This window comes from Antedon mediterranea, chromosome 4 (assembly GCF_964355755.1).
Source record: "Antedon mediterranea chromosome 4, ecAntMedi1.1, whole genome shotgun sequence".
Taxonomy (NCBI): Eukaryota; Metazoa; Echinodermata; class Crinoidea; order Comatulida; family Antedonidae; genus Antedon; species Antedon mediterranea.
The window spans coordinates 1,679,817-1,701,435 of record NC_092673.1 but is presented as its reverse complement, the minus strand read 5'-3'; the positions used below and the strand labels follow the sequence as shown (position 1 = coordinate 1,701,435).

The 21,619-nt window shown below is 31.2% G+C and overlaps 1 protein-coding gene across 1 annotated transcript; it reads left to right on the top strand.

Annotated features, from left to right (window-relative positions):
- The first annotated feature begins 1,376 nt into the window (after positions 1–1,376).
- LOC140047510 (T-cell leukemia homeobox protein 3-like) lies at positions 1,377–14,171 on the top strand. The gene is made up of 3 exons (XM_072092552.1): positions 1,377–2,110; positions 6,438–6,654; positions 12,164–14,171. The coding sequence occupies exons 1-3, from the start codon at positions 1,669–1,671 to the stop codon at positions 12,396–12,398; spliced, it is 894 nt and encodes a 297-aa protein (XP_071948653.1). The 5' UTR covers positions 1,377–1,668; the 3' UTR covers positions 12,399–14,171.
- The last annotated feature ends 7,448 nt before the right edge of the window (positions 14,172–21,619 follow it).

The window sequence follows — 21,619 nt, the reverse complement described above, 5'->3', positions numbered from 1 at the left end:
ATAATGGATGGAAATAGAGTTACAAAATGGCGGGTCAGATGGCAGATTTAAATGACGCAATTTGATTCAAAAGTTAAACCATTTTATACTTTTGTAAAATTTTTTGGGAAATTGAGAGTTCTAAATCCTCGCATATACACCGGGTAGGGTTAGTATTACCAATCTCTTACTCTCATACTCTAGTATCTCAAATATGAAACTTTATGTGATGTGCCCATATGGAAACGATGATGTCATATCACTACCATATTTGAACATAATTCACCACCATATTTAAGCGCATCGCACTTTATTGTCAAACTAGTTTGATAGTGTAGACAGAGCTGAACAAAAGATTGAATCATTATTTGGAAGAATGTTTTCTGTTTGACCTATTAAAATAATAATAATAATACTTAAAGCCTATAGACTCAATTTTCTAGAACACATTGTTCAGATTGACTAAATGCTGTGATTTAAAAAAATGTTATTTAAAATGAAATATCATTTTACTTTAGCAATCAAAGTCACATTCGCTTACATTATCGGTGATCTGTAAATAATTTATTTCTAAATCATCCTTCGTATGTAAACCTATACACAAGTCAGTTATAGGCGTATGAATAATGAAGATATAATATGAATTAAGTGAACCCTTAATATGACCGATCCTAACACGACTCGTCTCACGCCTAGGATCTTCACGCCTTCTCATAAATCTGATTCGGATCGCCGAGCATCTTCCTAATTAATAAAATATGAAATTGGTCCATTTATCACGCTAAACAGAAAATTAATACCAAACGCATGGTGTGGAATTTCCTTATATTATCATCATATGCCTATGTATTTTATTTCGCGCGTATTTATAAACGAAAGAACCTTGGGTGAACAAGTTTGGTGTGACAAAATTGACTGGGTTTTTTTTTGTGTGTGTTTAGTTGTACGCAATGACAGGCGAAATAACTCCCATTTTCTATCGAGTTGTCAAGTGAAGTGATAATTCTTTGGTGTAATATACACAGTAGGTGATTAGAAACATGTTCTATGCAAACAATTTGCTCTACCATTTCAAAATAATATAAACAATTTGAAACAACGCGAGTTAAATATGTAGGCTCCATCGTGTGTCTATGCAAGTGTAGGCGCTTAAATTAAACGCCGACAGACATTTCATAAACATTGTTTACATACGGGCATCAACTTGACCGTCGTGATAGCATTTAAAATTGTTTATTTCAATGATGATAGATATTCACCATTCTACTCATGTTAAGCAGACTATCATTTAGCATTTAGGCCTAAAGTATATGAAAATTGAACGCGGCCCGAAACCGCGCGTAAAACCAGTAACAGCTTAGGCCTACGCACAATAAGATTGGGAGTATGCAACCGGGACAAGGTCTCGTAAGGATCACGTATTCCGCAATTTTCATTTGAGGCGGATTATTAATCTGTGATTTTAATTTTTTTTTTTTTGAGAAATTGAAAGTTGTCATATCATACATAGTGCTGATTAATGAGCGTTACTATTGATTTGTAAGCGTTGTGATTGGTTGAATGATCCGACGATGTTTCTGTGTCAAAAGTCAAAACCAACCAATCAGAAGTATTGACATAAATACCCTATGAATACGATGTTGACGAGAAATAGTTAATAGTTTGCACATATTACAAGTGTTTAAGTTGATGACGTTGAAATCGATTGATGTACGGAGAGACGACAATCAAAAAATAACTTTTTTTAAACACAAGGAAGGAATTTGTCGAACGAAAATGGATGATCGGTTCGAATCTAGCGACGAAACGGACGATATCCCACAAACTGGGGAAATAAAAACTGCAGATAAACTACCATTCAGCATTAAAAGTATTTTAAGTAAACCAGATGCATATAAAGAAGAAGAAGAAGAAATGGTTAACAGATTGAATAGACCAACCTTTTCGTTTATCCATGTACCTCAGATCAGTCTAGGCCTATCACCACCTTCATCTAGTGCCAATGCTTTGAACTGTGCCGCCGCTGTCATTCGTGTTCCTGCACATCGTCCCATTCCCAGCCTCCAGATCCCGTTCCCTGCAGTCTTCCCGTGGATGGAAAGTAGACGTCTAGCAAAAGAAAGACTAACAGGTTCGTTAATATTTTAATCATTAAAAGTGTGCAATATACATTATTTAACAAACAAAAATATCTCTATTTATAACCATGCATTTTACTTGGTTAGAAACATTATATTGAAGCAATTTGTAATTCCTATGATTATTGTAGGCCTATACAAACATTGTTTCAATTATTATTATTTGAACAAACATTGCTACGAATAAATGTTAACAGATAAATAGTACCTTAGTACCATAGGTCGTAAATATACATAGTTAATAATAGTTTATACAATGCTAATGTAATGTATGTACGTTTAGGTATGTTTGACCTTATTGTTTATTATAATAACAAATTAAACCACATTATTTAATTAATTTTCTCCTCTTAATTATTAATTAAGATGATGTATCATATACAATTATGTATTAATACGCCTATAGACACATGCATAGTCATCAGTAAAAATAGATCTCAGATGTACACTATAAATTGTTTTGATAATTAAATGTTTTAAATGATATTTAGAAAAGAATTAAATAAATTAAGTACATTATAATTTTCCTGTATACATGTCTACGGTATACGTTGTTGCTACCATGTACGATGTATAATAAGTATTGACATAAGTATAAGTCTAATTTCTAGATTCATTTACAAATTTAAAATAATTTCTTTACATAAAACATTAGGAAAACATTTAAAACAAAATTAATTACAAATTTATGTAACCATAATTTTGTAACAAAATAAATAATTACAAAATTACAGTGCATAATTGTATGTTGGTTCATAGTATTATTATTACTGCGCTAACTTCCCAATTCGCTATACCGTATGGAGGGCCTAACACGTTAAAGTATGCAATGAGGTTGATGTTAGGCCAGAAACTGCATCAAGTTTCGGTCTATTATTCTGTGTTTCGGACATTCCTAATAACAGCATTTCTTTACATGTCTAAACTACGATGAGAATAATTGTCATTACTTTCATATTTTGTCAAATGAGATTAGGAAGTCATAAACACGATGCAATACATCGTTTGGATAAGTGGTGGTAACGAAACGATTGCCTTTGTAACGTTAATGCAAAGATATGCATTTGAACGTCTGTGAAATAATACAGATAATGAATTGAGTCTATTCTACCAGGACGAACCATTGAAAAATGCATCAGGCACAAACAAACAAACTAATTAGAAGTTTTTTTTGTTCTCTTTTGTCGCGTAAACACCACTTTTATTTACATTAATATCATTTTCACCATAAAATCATATTATTTTCATTATAAAATTTTTGTTAATTTGATCAACTTATCAGTAACATTTTAAATCTTGTAAATCCACTTTGTATTCCATATTACCTCTTTTTTCAACAATGTTCTTATATTTTTCTATGCTACACTTACAATAGAAGTTAATTAATCTATTTAAATAATTGTGTTACATAAAATGAATGTTTAAAAATTGTGTATATGGTAAATAAATATTTCCTAATGTCAAACAGTGGACAATCATAAGCCTGATATTTATGTTTGTTTTATTTGCAAATTAATAAAACTACTGATAACAAGTAGTATACTATAAAAAAATAATTAATTTGAATCATTTTTTAATTTTAAAAATACCTTTTTTTGCAAACATTGATAATTGCAAACATAGATTCGTATTAGCTTATGCTTTTCATATTTGTGTGCAAATTGATATATTAATAGAACTATTCTGTACTACACTATTCTAGTAAACTAATTATTAATTAATTTGAATAATTTTGTTATTTTAGAAATATATTTTTTGTAATGTATTCAAAGGGCATTGGTAAATTCGTATTGGGTTTTTTATAAATTAAAAATGAAAACTATTCTGAAAACAATATTTTTAATGCATTTGCATCTCCTTTTAAACATTTGTTACCATAATCTTTATGACTGTATTTTTTCAATATTTTAACTCACGCTTTTCTGCTTTTTATGTTATTGCAGTTTTATACCATTTTAACTCCATTTTATGTGTATTTTTCTTGTTGATGTATACATGTTGAAAATGATTTTGACCAACTAAAATGAATGCATGAAAGAAACATAATATATACGAATATACACAGAGGTTATTAACAGATATAACCTTAACTGCCTGCCTAAAATTACATTATGCAAATTAGCTTGTCACCTGGTGCCTGGTAAATTTAAATTGTTTACAAATTAGGACAAACTGTCTGATGTTATAATTCAAAGATAATAATGTTTTAGGTTTATGATTTTCCTGACATAAATTGTGTCTTTGATTTCCTTAATTTATTTTGCAACCCATATGTTTACTGCTTAAGTGGCCTCTTGGTGCCAAGCTGCATCTTAATGGCTGTTATGCACTTCGATGTTATCAACTTTCACATCACTACCGTACATGTGCCGTACTATATAAAGATGAAGCACTTGAACAAAAGCAGTTTGGTATATCTCTGGTTTGATTGATTTAGATAATTAATAAAAACGATTATTATAAGTTTGTTTTGGTAGTGTTTCAAATTAATTTTCTCTAAGAGTAATAGTAATTTTGTATCGAGGCACCATTATTTAGGATTAAGGGTTATTGAGGGTGGCGTCTTTGGGTTAGGCGGTCTGTATAACTATTATAACTTCCCGCATTAGATGCAACCATAACATAGGTTCCATTTTAGAATGTTAAATCAAGGTGGAAAACTAAACCACAAAAAAAAAACAGATATGTGGTGAAACAGATTTCGTTCTAACTTCCCATAAGCAAAATAAACCTTGTATTGTAATATAAAAAGACGTGTACATCGAAACGAATTATAATTTCATTATAAAATGTTAAATCAAAATATTAAATCAATTTTAATTGTATTCACTTTAGTAGCATAGATATTCATATTGTAATAATAGCCTATGTTAATTGATTAATCGTACAACATGTAATGGCTGGTAAATATAGGTTTTGTATTTGGACATTCAATATTATACTTATTAACACAACTTCCTAAAATTGCATCTTGCAATGTGTCCTTACACCAGTAATCTGTATAGAGAATGATAGCGATAAAGAATAGAGATTGGAAATGGAATATGAAAAACGTAGAATATACGATTTTCGAAGACAAATAATAACAACATAACATAGTTATTAATAATGATAATAAAAATGATGATAATAATAATGATGATAACAATAATGATGATAATAATAATGATGATAATAATAATGATGATAATAATAATGATGATAATAAGATAGCAACAACATTGTAACAAAAATTAAGAAGTAAAATAAATATACAAATATAACTGATTAAAATAGTTTAATTATATATTAAGGAATGAAGAAAATATAAGAAAATAACGAAAAAAAAGTATAACAGCGAGATAAAAAAATATTCATTAACCAATTTTAAAGTGTTGTTGATGATTGAATAAAACTGGTGGTTCCACGCCTCAAAAGAAATAAATAAAATAGATACATGGTGTATATAATTATAATACACTTTATGTGGGGTTTATTCCTCCATAGGTCACGAGCTAAATGTAAACCTTTTTCAGCAAAACGTTTACCATGTTAATATCTACTTCTTGCCTTATTGGATTCAGTTCGACATAAATAGCCTGTTAAATAATGCTGTTAATGTGACTCTTAAATGAGATCTTTAGTCGTAGTTAAAAGTGCTAAACTTGTGAATTTCCAACTATGTATATTGACTATGAATATAAATAGCTAATTTTCTATACTTTATCTTCTTAATAGCATTATTATCCAAGTGTTGTATTTGAAAATGAGATACTTCGATTGACCTGGTAGATTTAACGATGATGTATCAGACCTTAATGGTGCTTTAAACTGTTGATAGTATATACATGGAGACTTGGTTTCTTAGTTATTCAAATTTAAAGACGTATGAATAAATTCATTTTTCGATATTATTGCGTCCTGATTTAAATGGAATACTTACGTCAATCATACCAAAACGGATAGCAAGATTGTCGTATGAAAATCATAATTTGTTGTCTTAATATTATCAAGGACCCGTATTGTATTTGAATAGATGTATATATGTAACGAATTAATATTATACGATGAATCAATAAAAGAAATAAAAATCAAGGACCATGTAGACCATACTTAAGTTATATTTATACCTTATAAATACACATATAGGCCAAATACAGTGTTCAAGCTTACATTTTAAAATGTATTGGCTTCCGAATGTGGGCCTACATTTTAGATTCTATAACGTAATCGATTGTTTTTGCTGTTTTTTCACGAGAAAAATATACATTTGTTTTAAAATAAATTTGAAAAACAATTTAATTCTCTACCGTTAAGCAATATATTTTCTTAAAACCACAGTAACTCGTCGGATAGGCCATCCGTATCAAAACAGAACACCACCGAAAAGAAAAAAGCCACGAACTTCATTCTCTAGGCTTCAGATCTGTGAGTTAGAGAAGCGCTTTCACCGGCAGAAGTACCTTGCATCGGCGGAGAGAGCATCGCTAGCAAAGGCTTTGAAAATGACAGATGCCCAAGTAAAAACATGGTTCCAAAATAGAAGAACTAAATGGAGGTAGGCTAATGATATTTTACAATCGGTTTTGTGTTTAACTATTTGTTTAAGAAAAGTTAGTTGGGGAAATTGCAAAATCAGCACTATGGTCATGTTACAGAGTTGTGAAAACAATATAGATTATCTGATAAAACTCCAGAAAGTATGAAGCCTTTTGCCATTTCCCCCTTGACTGTATTAATGAAACATTAATCAGGATGGAGCCAAATTATCAACCCATGTTGTCTCTTTTATTTAATAAAATATTTCAAAGCTAGATAAATATAATAATTTTTGTCCAGCTTGAAATATATATATTTTAAAAAACCAGGTCTGAATTTACGGAGTTTACCTCTATATCGGTTCGAAGAAAACTTGCATCTAACATGAAACATTTATTACATTATATTAATGCGTTAAATTACATAGTTAAATAATATAACAAGTCGTGGTAAACAAACTACAAATGTTGGTGGTATTAGTTGATAAACCCCAAAATACCAAAAGTTTAACCCTCTCTTAGCATGTATTAACTTATGTCACTCTATTGAAATAAGTTAATTATTTTTGTGATTTAAAAAAAAGGGTATAAAATGATTAAAGATGTATTGTCCCCCCAGAACAGGAAAAATTAGGCCATTTTGCAGTTTTAATAAATAACTTATAAACTTATAAAAAGACAAAAGAAACTGTTAATTTTAACAAAAAACCATTGTCTGACAGAACATTTATATATTTTTGGCTTGAAATGAAATAAAAAATGTTCCGATCCAGTTTTTAGTTAATGTGAATAACTATTACGTGACATTAAAATGGCATATCCAACAAAAAAATTTACGGATGCCAATATATCTTTAATATTTGAATTTAGACGAAATGAACTCAAGTGTAATCTTGAATACAACCGCACTAACCTCTAATGTACAGCATACATCATCAGGGCGGCCTAATCGTTGTATTCAAGCGTCATCTCACGAATGAGCTGTGTTAATTGAAAACCAGAGTATCGAGGGCTTATAAGTGAATTTGACATTTTAAAACTGTAAACATAATATAGCTTAAATATCTAATTAATTAAAAAAAAATGTGCATGTTGACATTAGTATATTGTAAGGTGAGTCCCGTGTTTATTTTGAACGTAGGGGAATGAGATGTTAGGAGCTCATTGTACTAAGCCTTGGCCAGGGGTAGCCAGTTCCTTTCCACGCATATTAGTCCCTCTAGTTAGTATAACTTAAAATTCTAACATTTTCCTCAAAGTATTCCATAATATAATACTTTAAATATAAAAATAAAATACACACGATTGAAACGTAGGCCTATATTTTATACAATAATTAAAAACTTCAGAAAATATTCACCATTTTGGTAAATGCATTTTTACGATTTTTAAAGTAACAAAAAAAGTAAAATAAAGTGAAAAGAAAAATTAACGAACTGGGAATATGACAACCATAATTGTCAAAAACATCGAATCCACGTGGTGTACAATACAGATATAACACCATAACTCAAACAACCTCCTAATAAGCGATGTTTGAACTAAATTATAAGTTAACATTTTCAAAGTGGGTTTATCGCAAATAGCGTCGCAAAGCATGATGGGATGAAGGTACGCGCGTTGCGTTTTACAGGATTTGTTTTTACTTGCTTACAATTCCTTCCCACCATGCATTGTGCAACAACATTTCTCGCGATATACCAAGCGTAATTATTAAATACTACTTTACTGTAATATATTATATATATAATTATATATATATGCACAATTAGGCCTATATATTTAATTAACATAAAATAGTCAAATTTTTTTATTCGATACAGTTTAGTATTTAAAAAAATCTAAAGTCCGTAAAAATAGAAATGTATATAAATTTAATTTGCATAAAATAATCCCTTTTTTTATTATTCGATAGGCCTACAGTTTTTTTTTTATCTAAGTCCGTAAAAATAGAAACTTAAATAAATAGGTACAAAATATCACTTTAACTGTGTCTATATTTATAATATGTTTTCTATGAAGATAGTGAAATCCAACTCGTTTTAAATGTTGTGTTATCGACGTCTCTGATTTTTTTTTCTCGATTTGTCGCTTTTTTCCCAGCGTTAATTTTATAAGTTTAATTGCTTTTGATCAAGTTTCAGTAGACTTGTGCTTTGAAACGTTCATGTGATAGATGCCTTACCTCGTTGTTAATCTAATTGCTGTCTATAATTACATCTTAAACTGAATAAATTACACATCATCAACTAATAAAGAAAACAAAGGTAATTATAAACTTTACAGTTGATAGAGAATAGCAGGTGGAATGTGGACGTGATTTAAACACTTTAAATACAATTGATCTTGTCGCTAAGTTGACTTAATCACTATAGACTTATTATTGAGTTGACGTTAGATTTATACGATCAGTTTTTTTCGAAATAAAAACATTGGAAACATGAATTTATATATAGCTATAGGCTTAGGCCTACAATTAAAAATATGATTGAAATACATTGTTATAACGAAGATGACATCTAAAGTTACATCGTTTTACTCGCGTTAAATGCGCGTTTGAAAGCTGATAAAAATGTTACGGTGTACGCGCGCGTAAAGTTCATCTCTTTGAAGTATTACTGATACCGGTACGTCAATAATTATCAATCGTGTTGATTAATTTAATAATCATCTTTTTAATTTGAAGAAATGGAACTTTAAATAATATTGTATATGTCCAATTGAATATTTCCGAATATCTAAACTATGGTAATTCGTATTCACATTACCTTCATTGAAAGGGTTTAATTTCTATATAAATCATATGTCATTAAATAATATCTGTCATTATATAACAACACGCCTTGATTAATTTTTAAAAACTTGAGAAATAAGCCTTTGGCGATTATCTATAATTATAGATTAACGGTCTATTTATAGATTGTGTTGTTTTTAAAAGTTAAATCAGTTAAGAAATAATAATGATGTATTACACCGTTGTAAGTTGCTTAATCATGACTGATGACATTATTAAGCAACTTAATGATACAATTATTGACACGCACGTGGTTTTGTTTAAGAATACACGTCATTAAACGCGTCAACACTACGTCGCCGTTTTTATGCGCGCACTCAAGACAACCATTATCACAATCTTAAACAAATTCTTATCTGAAATATTCCAAAACTGATTTACAACAAATCTAAACGTATTACCGGTTAAAATTTAGAATTTATCACGTCAATTTAAAGTGATCCTTACAAAATTGGAAGTGGTGTTTTCTATATATTTTTTTCTTAATCATTATAGCGTCAACTTAACATGATCCTTTCTTGATAGAGATATGGTAACCGGTGGTGCGCATCCCAGCACTGAAACGCCTCACGACAATCCAATTCTCAACTAAGATGAATACGGTACACATGGGAATTTTACTTATAATGAGATTCTAATAGAGCAGAGATTTTCAAGCAAATGCATCCCCAATGTATAGCGATGAATTAGCAGTCTCTGACGAGTTGCTTCTTTTACACATAAATAGTAAATTAACGTAGATGTCTTAATCAAATAGCAATCATGCCGTAGAATGTAGTATAATGTACACGAGTTATTAATATATATCATCAAAGATGTTATTAGCTACGTGTACAATTACAAGAACAAACCTTGCGTTTACACTAATCATCTACAAATATGTGAACAAGATTGCGTTTACACTGATAAGTTGTAATTAAATTGTACTTTAGAAGTAATCGTCTACAAATATGCGAACAAGATTGCGTTTACACTGATGTGTTGTAATTAAATTGTACTTTAGAAGTAATCGTCTACAAATATGCGAACAAGATTGCGTTTACACTGATATGTTGTAATTAAATTATGTGAAGTAATCGTCTACAAATGTGTGAGCAATTACTGTGTTCACACTGATGTGTTGTTATTAAAATTAATTAAATTTAAGTTACGTGTAAATTCGCCGATAGTCAAAAATGAACAAACAATTGCGTACAAACAGGTATACAGTAGGCCAGTGTTTCTAAACTTATTTTAAAGGAATGTCTCCAAGAAAAAATATGTTTTTGAATATGCCATTTTAATGTCACGTATTAGTTATTCACACAAAATAATATTTACCAGAACAAATATATTATCTAAGGAAAAAATAGTCAGTTAGAAAGTTAGCCCAATCTGTCAGACAAGATTGTTAAATATTACCGTTAATTTTCTCCTTTTATAATAAGTGAAATAACTTTTTACAAAATGGTCTATTCATCTGTATTCATTTGTAAATGTTTTGGTGACAAGAAGTAGAAAAACTATAAATTTAGTTTGTTGCAGGGAAACAGATTCAGCAAAACCTTTGTTTTTGTTAAAAATAACTTACGATTGAACATTTTAAGCATGTAACATTTAGTCGTTTACTGAAATACCGGGCAGGTGTATCAATCTGTTTAAACACAGTGGTCGAATTCCCATCAGATAGTATGAATCTATTTGATAAAAGTATGATTCGCTGTTTCTCTTAAGGCTTATCTGTTTTAATTTTTTATATCAATCCAAAAGAAATGTAGCCCCAAGTCGTATTGATTTACAGAGCCTAACACGGGTATCTTCAACCGTTCTGAGTCAATCACAAAGCCCTTTGTGCTCAACAAATTGATGTATAAGGCGCCAGTATTCAACAGGCCTAGAAATCAATGTTAATATGTTAATTGAATGCAGCTTTTGATGAAAGCAATGGGGTTAAGAACGGGCGTGAGGTACATAACACCTGATTTGTAAATGTTTCGGAAGTTGAATTTGTCAAAAAAAGTTTTGCCCGAAGGAACGTAATTCTTTGACTTTTGACTTATCTGAAGCTCACTTTTGGCGCCATTCTGAAGGATGGTTTGTGAGATTGATAGTCTGTCCTCTATTCAGGAAACGCGCGCATCTGTCGCAGATGTGTGTGTACCGATATTTGTCTTGTTCTTATTACCCTCTATTCTTAATAGTGACTTGTATTTTCGCTCATTATTTTAATTTCAAACAATTTTTAGAAATCGTATCGTTTGATTTTGTATTGTAGTGTTGATTGAATAGGTAATCTATCGGATGATGGTATACCCTTTGGCTAATAAGACGACAAGGAATCACCACAGAGTTCAAGATACAATATCAATTTAACATTTGGAACAATACAATACAAGTTAAACAAAAATGTCCCTCGCGTATCTTTCAATTCTCCCAGCTTTATACTACGTTAGATAATTGTTTGCTTTTAAAATGATTTTGATTTTGAAATGAATTATGGCAAGTAGTTAGGCCAACAGTAGAACCTCTATATGTGGGACATAAACCAAAAAATGTCCCCTTAACAGAGTTATCCCTTGAATAACGAGATCTAGCGTCTCCACCTACATTTTCTCTCGTTCTCACACACGCAATCGGAGTGTCCCAAAGGATGTGTTTTATGATGTACAGTATAGTTAATTTTGCATTTTTTTTATTCAATATTGCTAATTCGTTTATTTTCTTACCAATAATATTCCTTTTTTTTTCATTTTTAGACGTCAGACGGCAGAGGAACGGGAAGCTGAACGACAAGCAGCAGCACGTTTTGTCTTTAATCTCCAACATGAAGCGATGATTAAACAGTTACAGGAGCCCTCTACAGGTGACGCAGTTTGCGTTCACAACAGTTCCTTAAACGCGTTACAAAGTATCCAACCGTGGAGTAGTGAACCCATGAAGACATCAGCTGAAGAAATGTCCTGTTCGCCACCATCATCCCCTTCAACGTGAAAATGTACTAGGCTTATTATACATCATAATATATAGTGAACTTTGAATATGACAGAAGTGACAATAATGTTTTTTATAAACTATTCATTAGGGCCTAAGCCTAAGTGATTTCAAACAGTGCTTTTTTACTTACTCAAGAAGTATAAAGACGGGCTTATTCCTTCGTTGGTATAGTGTTACGCTTTGAATGGATGGCATTTCTTCCGGTTTAATTACTTCATACGTTACGTAATAATTGAGCAGGTGCTAAATAGTAAACTTTTAAAAAACTATTCTAAAATACAGACGTTGTAAGTCTATGGTTTACTTGTTCAGCATTCCTCACAATTAATTCCAAATAAGGCATTCCTATAAAATAAAAAAATTCCAGCATTTTAATGTACATGTAATATATATTATACTAGCTGAAATCTGTAGAATAATTATCATATTATCTGTAAATAATGTAATGGTGTCAAATGCCTATCTATGGGCGAATCCAGAAGGCTCAAAACCCTCGAATAAAATATATATATATATATGGTTCGATCCTCCATAATGTAATGGAACAATGGTAGGAGATTGGCTCCTTTTGAATATACCATTTTTTCATTAACTGACTTGATATGTAGCCCTAGTAGGCCTCAAAGTACTGTAGTTCAATGCCATAATTTACGTTTTGTTTAACCATGAAGGAAGTTAAAGCCCCATCGTTTAACAATAATTCAAAGGATATTTAGGATGAGTTAGACCTCTGTATAGTTACACGTCTCCAACGAGTCACTGAAGACAATCAATAATTCACCAAATACGTTTACGTGAACAACGGCTTACTTCTCTCTTTGTATTTATTTACGAAATAATTTACGTTGTACAATGCCTCACAGACTAAATATGGGCCTGTTTTACGGTAATTATAGGCCATATTTTTTCCATGTAGTATATTGATTTTATAATACACAGCGTTTGAAATACATGATTGGGAATATGTTGCATAGTACTTTCTACTATTTTTTCTTAAGGTTAATTTAAGGTTACAAATTTATCGTTGTTGATGTTTATTTTGTGAGCAAACTATGTGCACTTTGAGAGAAAATCTCACAAAGAAACATCTTTCTGATGATAGATTTATTCAGTGATTAGAAGAAATAGATTCAACGGATCAAATAAAAATGAAGATATAAATCAAAGGTTTAGTATATTGGCCTTTATGGGCTAAATGACAAGGTTCGGTTTAAAAACACTCGCACGAGGGTCTCATCAGCTTGACCTTGGTATATCGCACACGCACAAAATGAATCGTCTTTATCTTTATTATCTTGGGATGATGAGTTTTTTATTATTATATTACTGTTTTGTTCAGATGGAGAGAGGTACCACACCCAAAGCGTACATTTGCAACTCCCATATACAACACGGCGGACAGACGCGCGCGTAAAGTCGACCATCATGCTATTTTATCAACGTTTAAACTCGCGCGTCAGACGAACTACTACTGGCGCGCGTTTTAACCGTTTTAATCGGCGCAGCATCAATTCAAATAATTTATTTGATTTGAAATAAGTATTATATATCACGTGTAAATACATTAATTATTTTTTTATATAAACTATCCCCACCCAATAATCGTTTAATTATATTACCGTATTTTGTATGGTCTGAAATATTTGTTTTTTCTAAAAATATAAAATGTGCAATTATATCTAATTTTAGTATTTCTTTATTATAATATCATGTTATAACCATTATTCAAATTATTCAAGTATCAATTACTCCTTCGTGTGTTAGTGTTTCAAATAGTGACGTCGATACAATTTTGTAAATAAGTTTAATTCAATAAAATGATAATAAAGATGTATAAACGTTATTTTATGTCGAGTTGTTGATTAACGCTCTTTCATTTTGGGAGACGGTACTTTTGTAAAATATTATTCTGGGAAATTGACGATAACGATGATGATGACAGCGAAGATGATGACAACGATGATTACAACGATGATGATGATTATGACGACTATGACGATGATGATGACAATGATGATGATAACGATGATGACAACGATGATGATGATGACGACGATGATGACAACAATGATGATGATGATGATTATGACGACTATGACGATGATGATGACAACGATGATGCTGATGACGACGATGATGACAACGATGCTGATGATGACAACAACGATGACGATGATTACGATGACGACCATGACGATGATTACGATGACGATGATCACGATGACGAACATGACGATGACGACGACCATGACGATGATTTATACGATGATGAAAATGATTATGACGAATATTCATAGTGATTAATACAAATTTTCTTTTGTATCAAATGGTGATGGTAGGCTTATATTTCAACTATACTGATGCTGATTCATTAATAGCTTAATGCAGATAAAGTCTTGCACATTTGATGATAACCAATACTGTCTCAATAAAGAGTCAATTCGTCTGAAGATGAAACGGTATTAACAGAGCATTATGCTGTAAACTATACGGTAATGAATCGAAGACAGGTGCGATTCTTTATAGCCAAATTGTATTCAAATTAAATTATAATCAATGATGCGAATCGCTTATTAGAAAAAAAGTAAAATTCGTCATTACCCGCTATTTCTTTTATTTCTTTTTATTGAAATGATTATCTAGAAATTAACTTATTCACAAAAGAGTAATTTATCGAATCAATGCTCTCTCACTGTTGTTCACCGTTGTTACGATGATGATGAGGTCTATGCGCGGAGACTCGATGCGGCAATCGCTAATTGAGTCTGAATTTGTAGTTTGAACATTATAAATTAAAATTAATCCTTAATGTAATAAAACTAGTTAATAATCATTTTTTTGCTATTAGTATTTAAAACTATGTACTATGTACAATGATTTGATTTGAATTTATTTGGAAAATCATCATAAAAAATACATACAAAGTGATAACATAAATTACTGACATTACAAATAAAATATCCCAATAAAAAAAGTCGCGAAGTTCTTTAAATTGTCTAATATCAATTAAAATAATGATTTCTTTTTAAAAATTACTGTAATAAAGCTATCTTTACATCATTAAGTATAACACATGGTCTAACGGTATATGATAGAGATAGATTTATTTGGTACTAAGATAACTATAATAATTACTCATTGTGATTTGATTGTTAACAATCTACTAAGGCGTTAAAATTCGATTTGATACAATCTATTCCATTTCAGATCTTCACTCGTTAAAACATAACGTGTTTCCTCATGTTAAGAAATCGTATGGAAAGCTACGGCGGAGAAAACATGATTAAATATTAAGACGATAATATTAGTAAATGTATATAATAATAATAACTCACTAATGATCATACGGTTGACATGATACAAGTAATAATTATAACAAAGATTTCTTTTTGTAAAAACCACAAAATGATAAGCGAACCTGAGATTTCATTCTAAACTGGCGTTCCATCGTCTAAAACCAGATGAAATATTTTAAAAACAAGTAATAATTGTTATATGTGCTCGCATATTATGGGTAGTAGCGTTTCAGAAGCAATGATAATATTAACACAGGGCCATATTAAAACATTATATAATAACGATTATTTTTTGTAATGACCAAATGATAAAGGCACAAATATCACTTATTATAAATGAGGAAGGCAGTTTTGCCCCGAAAGCAAATTTATTTCTGGCTGTTTTACTTTATCGTTTTGATATAGGTTTTTCCTTTTTTTTTGTATCTCCATTGATATCATGCAGACACTGATACCCACAGCATTTTCATTTTTCAGTGCTTTTTTTGTTGTTATCACTATTGATATCCAGACACTGATACCCACAGCATTGTCATTTTTAAGTAATTTTCCTTTAGAGATGTATATTAATAATTATTATAATATATTGATATAATTTTATGAAACTGTTTTCGTTTTTTTTAAAGCATTTGATCATCTTTATTGCAACTTTGGGAACATTTAACAAAAATATGATATGCCATTTTTTAAATTGTTATGCCACAGTTACAAGTTCCCATCTTTAGTTTGAATAAAAAATTAAAAATAAAATAATTATAATAGTTGGAATAGACAAGCATAAAGACTTTCATTGATATGTGCATTTAATTTTGATATAAACTAATACATATTTCAATAAAATCGAATTACAACATATTGAAGGCGATCCTGATTTATGGCCATATTCAGTGTTCTTATATATCTAGTATCTTATATTTTTTAATCATCTTTCGATATTTATCTGAAATTATTGCCATCACTTACAAGATTTAAAAATTCGATTTATGTTTGAATTACTAGGACATACTCAAATGGCAATTTGCAGTATTCGATTCAACAAATTTCGTCATAAACGCAGACGATACGAGGCAAAAAGTTAACGACTATTCTTCGCGCCATTTATCACGAGTGCATATCATGTGATAACGTGCTTAAAATCACAGAATACATCGAGATTAAGAGTGTTAAAGCAAAGCCTTAGTGAAAAGAAGACAAAATCAAGTACTCATAATTATATATCAAGTATACAAGTGAGGGTAGAAACTCTTGTATTTTGGCTCAAAGTAATTGAAAGTAACGCTGTAGCCGCAACAGGCCGTGAATTGAACATGCACGCGGCCAGCCAAGTGTTTCAAATCACCTATTAAATCAGGTTATTAAGAGTGAAGTACTAGTCATAATAATCATAGCGTACACCATCCACAAGTATATGTACAATTATTTTAGATTTAATTTATCTCAACTGTACGGTGTATATACATCATTAGGGAATACAAAACGGAAGAAATTGTCTCAAACATCGTGTAGTATCTCGCCTAATGACTTGTGTATAACGATAATAGTTTTTGAATCTAACAAGCCGTGTGACGAATATAAATCTTTACGAATCTCAGCAATTCGAAAAGCACCAATGAAACATATTCTTCGACGACCGCTGAGATTATTACTCAATTTTCGTCATTAAAAAATGTTTAATATAAAAAAATGTTTGACTATAAAATAATTTTTGTTGTTTGAATATTTACTGTGGATTATGTTGAGTTCATATTTACCATTTTGCATTTTTGTAAGTTTGTCACTGATGTTTATCTATACTTCATCGGCCCATTTCAGTTTCGTAAGGGTCACTTGTCTGCTTTACCTGAATATGTTTAATATTTGTGGGGGTTGGGGGGGGGGGGGGGGGGTGAAACCGAAAGGAGGAACCGAGAAGTGTATTAATATAATAATCTGTAACTTTTTTATTCTATTTTTTATAACTTTTTAAAAACAAAACGTGTTGTTTAATGTTCATATTTAAAACCCCATATTAATAATTTGTGTATATTTTTATTAATTCTGAGTAATAAAAAAAGATTGATGAGTAATTTGATTAAGTTCATGTATATCAGTTATTCTTCAATATCGTTATAATAATTATGTTTATGTTTAAAAACTACAGAGTTGATTAAAGTGTTTGTATATGGAAATCAACACTTAACTTGGTAGACCTTAAATTCGATTAAAACTATCGATAATAATCAGACAAAAATCACGAATTGGAATGATATATCAGTAACTTATCAGTTGAAAAAATTCGTTAGATAATTTCTTCAAAAGTCGTTTATTTTTATGTGCATTCATCTTGTGATTACTCAGAAGTTGAATATCAAGTGTTTTGATTCGTTCTGTTACGCGCTGTTTCATCTTGTTCCAAATCAGTGCACATGCGTTGGTTAACTTCATCTTAATTACCAATCCATTGACATTCATACGAATATTATATCGTGCTTAAGAGTACTTAAGTACGTGCTTAAGAAGCTGGATTAGTATTATTTAAAACTTGACTCAAGTCAATTATCTATTTTTAATATATGATTGCAGATTCGCTCTGCAATGGGTTACATTTTTTTGAAAGTTAACAGATGGTATTAGCAAGCGAGTTTTGTTTCTAACAAGACATCAGTCTGATTGTATTATTGATAATTCAACACCTTTTAACGTGTGTTGTACGGTACTTATTATACACACGTGTCGATGAGTGGTCACATTAAAGATTTATATGCTATTGCTAATATCTTTTTGGCTAATTAAGACATTTGATTTCTTGTTCGTTCTTAAATTGAACACACTATTTCACACTTAAATTAGTGTTGATGACAGTTTCAAACACGCGCGTACACTAAGTTAACTTGCTTAAAATAAATGGTTACAAGTATCACAACAGAAAGTAAAACTTACTAATTCTTAAAGAATTATATTTTTGCATAAGCGGCGTATGCCTATCGTTATCCTTAATGATACCATAAATTTATAAATGATGGAAAAAATGAAAGTAGAACAATTAACGAATTATTTAAGTTCTAAAAAAGGAACACGAATCTTGTGTTGTTAGCCTAACCCTATGAAATAATTTCAGTATCAATAAAAAAATAATCTTAAAAGTGAGTAGGCCACGTAATGTTTAGGCTCGAGCGCCGGTCATACTCCTCCCTACATACCGATCCAGAAGCCGACAGATGTAAATGCCTAGAGCTAGAACATCATAAGAATCTGCTTAAGTATCGCTAAATAGTTCTTAATCACAATATTAATTGGATAGTTTTGATATTATAAAGTCGGCGAAAACGTATTTTTCTTCAACATTAGAAGTTAATCTTGCTATTTTAGTAAATCTCTTTCACTTTCGTATGAACTAGGCCTTCATGTTAAGAAAATGAGATGGAGCACGCGGCGCGGATGTCTGGGGAATTCATGTGGCTATTTGAGAACTGGATTGAGATTTCATTGGTTTAGTCCGAACTGATTATTTGGTATTATAATTCCGATATCAGCGCTAAGATTTATGTATATTGGGTATCATCTATGGTTATATTGCTCGCAGAAAGCTGATGTTAATGGTTGTTGAATAAGCTAAATTAAGTGCAAAGATATTAAATATTTCTACTGCGTAAAATACAGGACGGGATAGAAACAGACCTACCTATAACACATTCGACAAACAAAAGATTGCCTCGTTACATAAAATGTAAACATTTTTATTACGCAGTATATTTTACATTTCTTTTAAACATTGACATAATTCAATGTTTAAATAATAATAATATTTAAAACGATTTATGTCTCTATGATGTTTCTCTATTTTTTTAAAGTTCAAGATTTGAGTTTCATTCTCCTTTTATTATTCTATTTTTGTATTTATCATAATTATGTCCGTATTCGTAAGGTTGGTCACCAATGGCTCCACACTTAGTTTGGTTTATCATAATTATGTCCGTATTCGTAAGGTTGGCCACCAATGGCTCCACACTTAGTTTGGTTTATCATAATTATGTCCGTATTCGTAAGGTTGGTCACCAATGGCTCCACACTTAGTTTGGTTTATCATAATTATGTCCGTATTCGTAAGGTTGGCCACCAATGGCTCCACACTTAGTTTGGTTTATCATAATTATGTCCGTATTCGTAAGGTTGGCCACCAATGGCTCCACACTTAGTTTGGTTTATCATAATTACGTCCGTATTCGTAAGGTTGGTCACCAATGGCTCCACACTTAGTTTGGTTTATCATAATTATGTCCGTATTCGTAAGGTTGGCCACCAATGGCTCCACACTTAGTTTGGTTTATCATAATTATGTCCGTATTCGTAAGGTTGGTCACCAATGGCTCCACACTTAGTTTGGTTTATCATAATTATGTCCGTATTCGTAAGGTTGGCCACCAATGGCTCCACACTTAGTTTGGTTTATCATAATTATGTCCGTATTCGTAAGGTTGGCCACCAATGGCTCCACAATTAGTTTGGTTTATCATAATTACGTCCGTATTCGTAAGGTTGGTCACCAATGGCTCCACACTTAGTTTGGTTTATCATAATTATGTCCGTATTCGTAAGGTTGGCCACCAATGGCTCCACACTTAGTTTGGTTTATCATAATTATGTCCGTATTCGTAAGGTTGGCCACCAATGGCTCCACACTTAGTTTGGTTTATCATAATTATGTCCGTATTCGTAAGGTTGGCCACCAATGGCTCCACACTTAGTTTGGTTTATCATAATTATGTCCGTATTCGTAAGGTTGGCCACCAATGGCTCCACACTTAGTTTGGTTTATCATAATTATGTCCGTATTCGTAAGGTTGGCCACCAATGACTCCACACTTAGTTTGGTTTATCATAATTATGTCCGTATTCGTAAGGTTGGCCACCAATGGCTCCACACTTAGTTTGGTTTATCATAATTATGTCCGTATTCGTAAGGTTGGCCACCAATGGCTCCACACTTAGTTTGGTTTATCATAATTATGTCCGTATTCGTAAGGTTGGTCACCAATGGCTCCACACTTAGTTTGGTTTATCATAATTATGTCCGTATTCGTAAGGTTGGTCACCAATGGCTCCACACTTAGTTTGGTTTATCATAATTATGTCCGTATTCGTAAGGTTGGCCACCAATGGCTCTACACTTAGTTTGGTTTATCATAATTATGTCCGTATTCGTAAGGTTGGTCACCAATGGCTCCACACTTAGTTTGGTTTATCATAATTATGTCCGTATTCGTAAGGTTGGTCACCAATGGCTCCACACTTAGTTTGGTTTATCATAATTATGTCCGTTTTAAGTTTCATAGTGTAGACAGGGTTTTACACAGGGTTATAATATTATGCAGGTGCTTTTAGGTGAGTACAATTTTAGTATATTCATTTGGAATGGAAAAGTTCCAAATAACCTACAAAATAAACAAAACATTCAACAACACTAAGAAATCAAATATTCAAAAATATAGAAAAAACACCTTTTATCTTTCTCAGGTAACGATTTGGCATAGATATACAAGACGATGTTTTACAGTGATTGCTCAATAAAATTACAGAATGGATTTCAACTCATTTAACGACAGTATTATAAATATTTCAAGGAATCATTTTGAACGCAATGCTAGATATTGAATCAGCATTATCAGCAATAAATCAAAATGTTCTTCAGATATGAATATCACAACGAAATAGGTTTGCGACAAGACGAAGGGATGCACAGTGGGCGCGTCATAGACAAATTTTCAAAAAACATAAACTAAGATTTGTACGAACTTTTATCTTGGCAGTAGTGGCTAACGGCATGTATTTACCAAGAACAAGACAGGGTATTATCATGATGGACTGTTATCTTCTAGTTCGACACAATGTTACAGGTTTAACTTTTAAAGGTACAATTTTACAATAGTCATCTCTGAACTTATT

What these genes read in the sequence shown, in the direction of transcription:
- LOC140047510 (XM_072092552.1), top strand. Translation starts at nt 1,669, where the DNA reads ATGACGTTGAAATCGATTGATGTACGGAGAGACGACAATCAAAAAATA. An exon ending in AGCAAAAGAAAGACTAACAG is followed by an intron (nt 2,111 to 6,437) that starts GTTCGTTAATAT and finishes TTAAAACCACAG; the next exon opens with TAACTCGTCGGATAGGCCAT. An exon ending in AATAGAAGAACTAAATGGAG is followed by an intron (nt 6,655 to 12,163) that starts GTAGGCTAATGA and finishes TTTCATTTTTAG; the next exon opens with ACGTCAGACGGCAGAGGAAC.